This window comes from Podarcis liolepis (assembly GCF_965112155.1).
Source record: "Podarcis liolepis genome assembly, chromosome: 6".
Lineage (NCBI taxonomy): Eukaryota > Metazoa > Chordata > Lepidosauria > Squamata > Lacertidae > Podarcis > Podarcis liolepis.
In genome coordinates this window covers 53,888,616-53,894,708 of record NC_139559.1, presented here as the reverse complement: position 1 = coordinate 53,894,708, position 6,093 = coordinate 53,888,616, and the positions used below count along the sequence as shown (strand labels likewise).

General features: G+C 54.0%; 1 protein-coding gene across 1 annotated transcript; it reads right to left on the bottom strand.

Annotated features, from left to right (window-relative positions):
* Positions 1 to 1,949: 1,949 nt before the first annotated feature.
* On the bottom strand, positions 1,950 to 3,245 carry FOXE3 (forkhead box E3; the record flags this gene model as incomplete). The annotated part of the gene is made up of 1 exon (XM_083508652.1): positions 1,950 to 3,245. The coding sequence occupies one exon, from the start codon at positions 3,243 to 3,245 to the stop codon at positions 1,950 to 1,952; it is 1,296 nt and encodes a 431-aa protein (XP_083364778.1).
* Positions 3,246 to 6,093: the final 2,848 nt, after the last annotated feature.

Genomic DNA, 6,093 nt, shown 5'->3' with positions numbered 1-6,093 from the left:
AGTGATAAGGAGATACACAGGAAGTAAAAATGGTATGTCGTTGGCCCAACCCGTTGTGTAAAATTTGCCAGCTTTGAAAACTAGGCAGCTGTTTGTCAAGTGCAATTATTCACTGCCAGGATAAAGTAACATACAATCATATAACTGTAGAGCTGGAAGGACTCTAAGGGTCATCTTGTCCAATCTCCTGCAATGCAGGAATGTCATCATCCAATCTGAAACCATACCAGACTTAGCTTTGCAAATGGGCTAGCAGTTTTATTGCTGTGCCACTAGGTGGTCCGTAAAACCAAATGAGGCGCTACATACCAGCACATTACTACTGGCTCTTGGTATCTCCAAGACAGTGCAGTGTTTAGAAGATATAGCATTGTAGTTGACTGGAGGAAAGCTGGGATCAAAGCATCACTCAGACACGAAGCTCACCAGGTGACATTCAGTCAGTCACCGTCTCTCAGCCTAACTTTATCTCACACCAGTTATTGGGGGGATATAATGGAATTCTATCTATCTGACAAGGGAGGGGAAGCTGCCACCTTCCAGGTGTTATTGGACTACAACGGCTAGGATGGCAAGGGGTGATGGGAGCTGGTGCCTAATGACACCTGGAGAGTCACTGGTTCCCCATCACTGGTGCAAAAGGTAAAAAATATATATAAAAATACAAGCTCAGCCACAAAGCTTCCTGGTTGATCTTAGAAACCACAGGCAGCTGCTAAACATGGGAATCAAATCTCTGGTCCATTTAGCTCATTACTGTCTGCAATGAATGGAAGCAGCTCTCCAGAATTTGACAGGGTTCATTCCTGCCCTACATGGGACTTTTTAGATGCAAAGCATGTCGTCTGCCATTCTCTTACATAAAGGACTGAGAATGTCAGAACAGAGCCCACAAGGAGGAAAGCTCTGTAAAACCTGTCAGAACAAGTACTTCTGAGGGCAGACAGCAGGAATGCCACCTCAGCACTTCCCTCAGCAGAAACAATGGCAAGAAAGGGCCAATCTTAGTGCCAAATCAAAGAGGCTAACCTTTGCCAGCCCTGATCAGCTGCCTTCTTCTCCCCCTCCCTATCCTGGCTGCAGAAGGCTGAACTAGCAGGTGGCAAGTTCCTCTAAGCTGCCAACCCTAAATTGCAGGTCAAAAGTGCCACCTGAAGAGGTGGGATCTTAATTCTGTCTCATGATTCGGCTGCCACTGTGGAAAAAAAGTTGTTCTTGCCTGTGACCTGGAAATGGCACAATTGCAAACCTCTGTGGAACATGGGAATCAGATGACATTAAAAGCTCTTTAAAAATAAATAAATCACAACTTATTGGGCCAATCAACACATCATTTAAAAACAAAAAGCAAAACACTGTTCAGTATCTCCTATACTGTTGGACTAGCCAAACTGCAAGACTTGGATCTTCAAGCTCACTGCTCAATGTTGCAGCACATTTTCCGGCGCACTGGGCAACACCCAGAATGTCTATTCATGAGGGGCTCTGTTCCTCTCAAGCGGCAGAGAGTCTCTTATGTAAAAGTCCAAAATTGCAAATCCACGGATCCTATTGGAGGAGGGGAAAATATGTTACATATGTACAATATTCTCAAAAGACCTGTGGCAGTCCTCACTTTTTGCAAGGGGATGCCCCACCGCATGTTCCTTTGGACACGTGGGGTGGGGAGGCGCTGGGTAGACCCTTCCCTTGTGTTGTCGGCATGCTTCACGTGTAGTTTCCACGGGTTCCAAACCACGCAGATGCCGTTCAGACGTTGCTGTGGGCGCCCCCGTCGTGGGCTTCCTCGCAATTCAGGGGCACACGCGAGAAGGTCGCGCCGACAAGAGTTCCATTCAAGTACCAGGCGCGCAGCTCCCTTCCCACGTGACGATTCTTAAAATGTCCTAGGCGATTCACGTTGTGGCTTTGCCCGCCTGCCCAGCCAAGGCCGGCTTCCCTCCTCGGCTTCACAAGTATCTTTCCAGGCCGGAGTGGAAATTGGGCTGCCTCATGTATGAGTTGTTGGCGGCGCCTCCGAACTGCCCGAGCCCGTTGAGCTGCGAGGCCGCCAGGCCCAAAAGCTGCTCGGCGTGGTCGGCGCAAGAAGAGGCGGCGGGCCGCCCGGGCTGCAGGGCCAGCCTGTTGGGGGCGCCGTAGAGCTGCGCGCTGGGAGGCGAATAGGCGCCGGGCGGCAAGGCCAGGTGGGCGGGCGGCGAGGTCGAGTACGGGTAGGCCATGGCCGGGGGCTGCCGGCCCAGGAAGCCGGGGCTGACCTGCTGCGTCTGGAAGCAGGAATCGGCGTTGCTCCCGGGGCAGCTGCCCAGGTCCCCGGCGCCGTTAAGGCCCAAGGGGTGGTGAGCCAGCTCGGGCCCCACCGGGGAGCCTTGCAGGGCCGCCGCCGCGGCTGCTTGCTGCTGCTGCTGCTGCTGCTGGGAGCTAATGAGGCTGTCGATGCTGAACATCCGCGGCGGCAGCGCCGGGGGCGCCCCCGGGTACTGCGGCAGGCCGGGCAGCTGCGCGCTGTAGGCGGCGGCGCCGCCGGGGGAGTAGAGGGAGGCCCCGCCGCCCGGGTAAGCGGCGCCTCCGGAGCCTCCGCAGCCGGGCCCCGCTCGGGCCACGGGGCCCGGGTTGGGGGTGAAGGCACTGGCGCTGTGCACGTAGCCCGGGTAGGTGGTGAGGTCGGTGCGCTTGAAGCGCTTCCTGCGCCGGAGGAAGCTGCCGTTGTCGAACATGTCTTCGGCGGCCGGGTCCAGCGTCCAGTAGTTTCCCTTGCCCGGGTGGCCCGGCTCGCGGGGGATCTTGACGAAGCAGTCGTTGAGGGTCAGGTTGTGGCGGATGGAGTTCTGCCACTTCTTGGGGTTCTCCCGGTAGAAAGGGAAGCGCTCCGTGATGAACTTGTAGATGCCGCCCAGCGTCAGCCGCCGATCGGGCGCGTTGGCGATGGCCATGGCGATCAGCGCGATATAGGAATACGGCGGCTTGCCGCGCTGCACCGGGCGCTTCCTCCGACGGCCGCCGCCGCCTCCCGCGCCACCACCTGCGCCAGGGCCAGGTGGTTGCTCCTCCACCGGCTGCTCCGCTGCTCTCTCTGCCGGGCTGCCTCTGGGCTCCGCTTTGATGAGCAGCGGTTCCACTTTGCAGCCCGACGGGGAGGCCCTCTGCAAAGTGGGGGAGCCCGGGCTAGCCCCCTGACTAGGCGAGTGGAGGGAGTCCGCTGTCATGGTGCATATACCCGAGAAAAAGGAGAAGCCGGCCAGGTTCATATACAAGGGAAGCTCCCGGGAGGGAAAGGCAGATGAAACAGCACAGCTCCCTCGGGGACCAGGTATTGGACGGGCGACCTGCTTTATATAGATCAGGCCTGGCGCCACCCTGGTGCGACCCCCTCAATGGCTCGGCTTTTGCCCACCCACCTGAACGCTCCCCCTCCTCACTCGCATGCATTCTCTCTCTCTCCCTTCTCTCTCTCTCTCTCTCTCTCTCTCTCTCTCTCTCTCTCACACACACACACACACAGCTGTCGGAAAACAGTGTTCCACAAGCCAGTGCCAGCATTTCGTATGTGAAAAACTAAACCGGGGTTCCTTTCTTCGTCTGCACCAGGTAGAGGAGGATTTCGTTTCCAGCCCACGGTGTAGCGCGAGCCTATGCGTGCTAACTCGGAAGTGCGTCGCACCACGTTCAAGGGGACTTTTACTGCAAGTAAGCATGGCTGGATTATAGGATTGTAGCCTTAGCCCATAGCAGCTACGACGAGGGGATTTCTTTTCAGTCAGACGTTTGCGGACCGCACCAGCAACTGGCTCCTAAGGACAAGACTGTCCCCCGCATGTCAAGAGAACTTACTTGGAAGGAAGTGTGCTTTGCAGAAGCTTTAGCCAACGGGATGTAGGAAGACAGACGCGCAGACTCGGCCAGCAAGTCCTTCTGCTGCTGCTTCAGTTAACAGAATGGAAGTTGCGCAAGAGGGGGGCGGCGGCTGGCACAGTTCCCATTGATATTTGCGCAGGAGAACTTCCCGGTGAATAATGCCAATGGGCAGAAACAAATCTCATGGGATTCGGCGGGATTCGCTTTTGTTTCAGAGCCGGTAGCCACGGGAGTTCTGGTTCTCTGCTCGTCCACACATTCAGTTAGAGCGCGTATATCATTCTTTTGCGATGTACATACAGACTTCTCTCACACACGCCAGAAATGTTTGAAGGATGAGATAGGAAAGGGTGACATTAGTTATGATAAGCTTTTCTTAAGCAACACGCGGAGTTGTTCCAGCTGCCTCCAAATTACTTAGCACACCCTCTAACTCCTAGATCAAGGGACGGAGATCCTCCTTAAAACGAAAACAGAATGTATTCAACTCGACAGGCTTGCCAAGGGGATTCAGGATAAGGGAGGGGCGTGGAGGAAAATAGGCAAAGGAAAACCGCGATTTTATTTTTTCTCTTGTGTTGGATTATGAACACGTTTTCAAAGTTCCCTTATGCCATTCATGGGCTTCGTTTTCCTTTGCGAGTATAGCAGGGATGTGCTCCTTTTCTCAGTGGTACACATTTAGGCAGGAGCTTCCTCCTTCCGACCCAAGTCCTCCCCACCTGATGTCCTCAGTTAGCAAGTACATAGTACACCTGACTTAGTGTAGGGAATTCCGTGAATTCAAGGCACGCCTTCCTCTTTTTGCCCCTTCATATGGCGAAAGGAGAGGGTTGGGGGCATCGTCAGTAGCTGTCACCGCATCAAAACTGGGCTCGACTTTCCTGCTTATTTGAACTGGTTTGCTTGAACTGGTTGGAGATCATTATCTACTATCAGCATCGTTTCCAGTCCGCTCCATCACCCACCCGGTTTTAACATGCATCCTCACGTTCTGACATACTCGGTATCTTGCTCGCTATTATGTAATAGGTGGTCCTGATATGGGTGTTGGCCTAATGTGGATCTAGGTCATAGGAGCCAACTCATAGGGGCCGTGGGGGTTTCCGCCCCACAATAAAATATTTGAGGGGGCCGGGGCCCCCAAAATTGATGGGCATTCCCATTCAAATGGTGTGCGTGCACCGCGTTATGTGATCGGTTATGCGGGGCGGGGCTTACCTGGGCGCCCACAATATTTCATTCAAGTTGGCACCTCTGATCTGGGCCCTCCTGCGCTCCCCGCGTCCATCCCGCTCCCGTGGGCCAACGGAGGCTGCTTTCAATTTTTTATCTATAGGGAACCATTGCTTGTTCTTGGTCTAGTCTCTCCTGTCCTCTTGAGTTTCCCAGAATTGCCCGGTACCAAATCAAATATCACAAAACTGAGGTACGTATGCCTAAAATTCTCTAACTAGGATTGACTTAATAGTCCTAAACTCCCAACGGTATCTCGGTGCCTGTTGGTAGTACATCTCGGTCTTCTCAGTGATTCGTTTAGGATTGGGCTGGTCTGTGAATAGTCCAATCCCGACCTTGTGCGCTCGAAACCAAGCCCCACTTCTCCTCCCTCCCCCAGAGGGGCTTCCTTGCAAGGAAGTATGCTAAAATGGCCATCCTAGACCCATTTGTAATAGCACAAGGCTGCAACCGGAGAGCCACTTCTCTGGGAGTTAAGCCCCATTTGATTCAACAGGTGACTTATTCTGCGCAGTCAGTTCCAGTCCTGCGTACGATAGAGCTGCGCAGAGTTTGTTTTACGACCCACTCGAGGTTTCCCTATTTCAGCGCTGCTGAAGTCAATTGGGAGCTGTCCAGAGGTGCGCAGTTCCCCTTCAGATCAAAGATTTGCTCAGGAGAGCTTCCTAGCTGCTTACACACCGAGGCTGTAAATTCTATGGACAAGCGTTCGCGAGCAATTCGACTTCTCATTTGCAACGCATACTTGCAGTGCGAATCGAGGAGAACTGTATTTGCAACCGCTGGAATCCCATAGGATGGCAGCCTTAAGGGGCGGAATAGGTAACAGCCAGCTCCTTTGCAAAGCGCGAACGGCCGATGTTAGAGCCAACACGAGACCGCGGAGATACAAGAGGCGGCGGCGGGTGGGGTGGGGGTGTAAGCAAGGAACCCTCACATTCAACAGCAACATCGAAACAGTCCACGCGCAATAGTACCCCGAAATCGGGCTTGGCTGGCTAG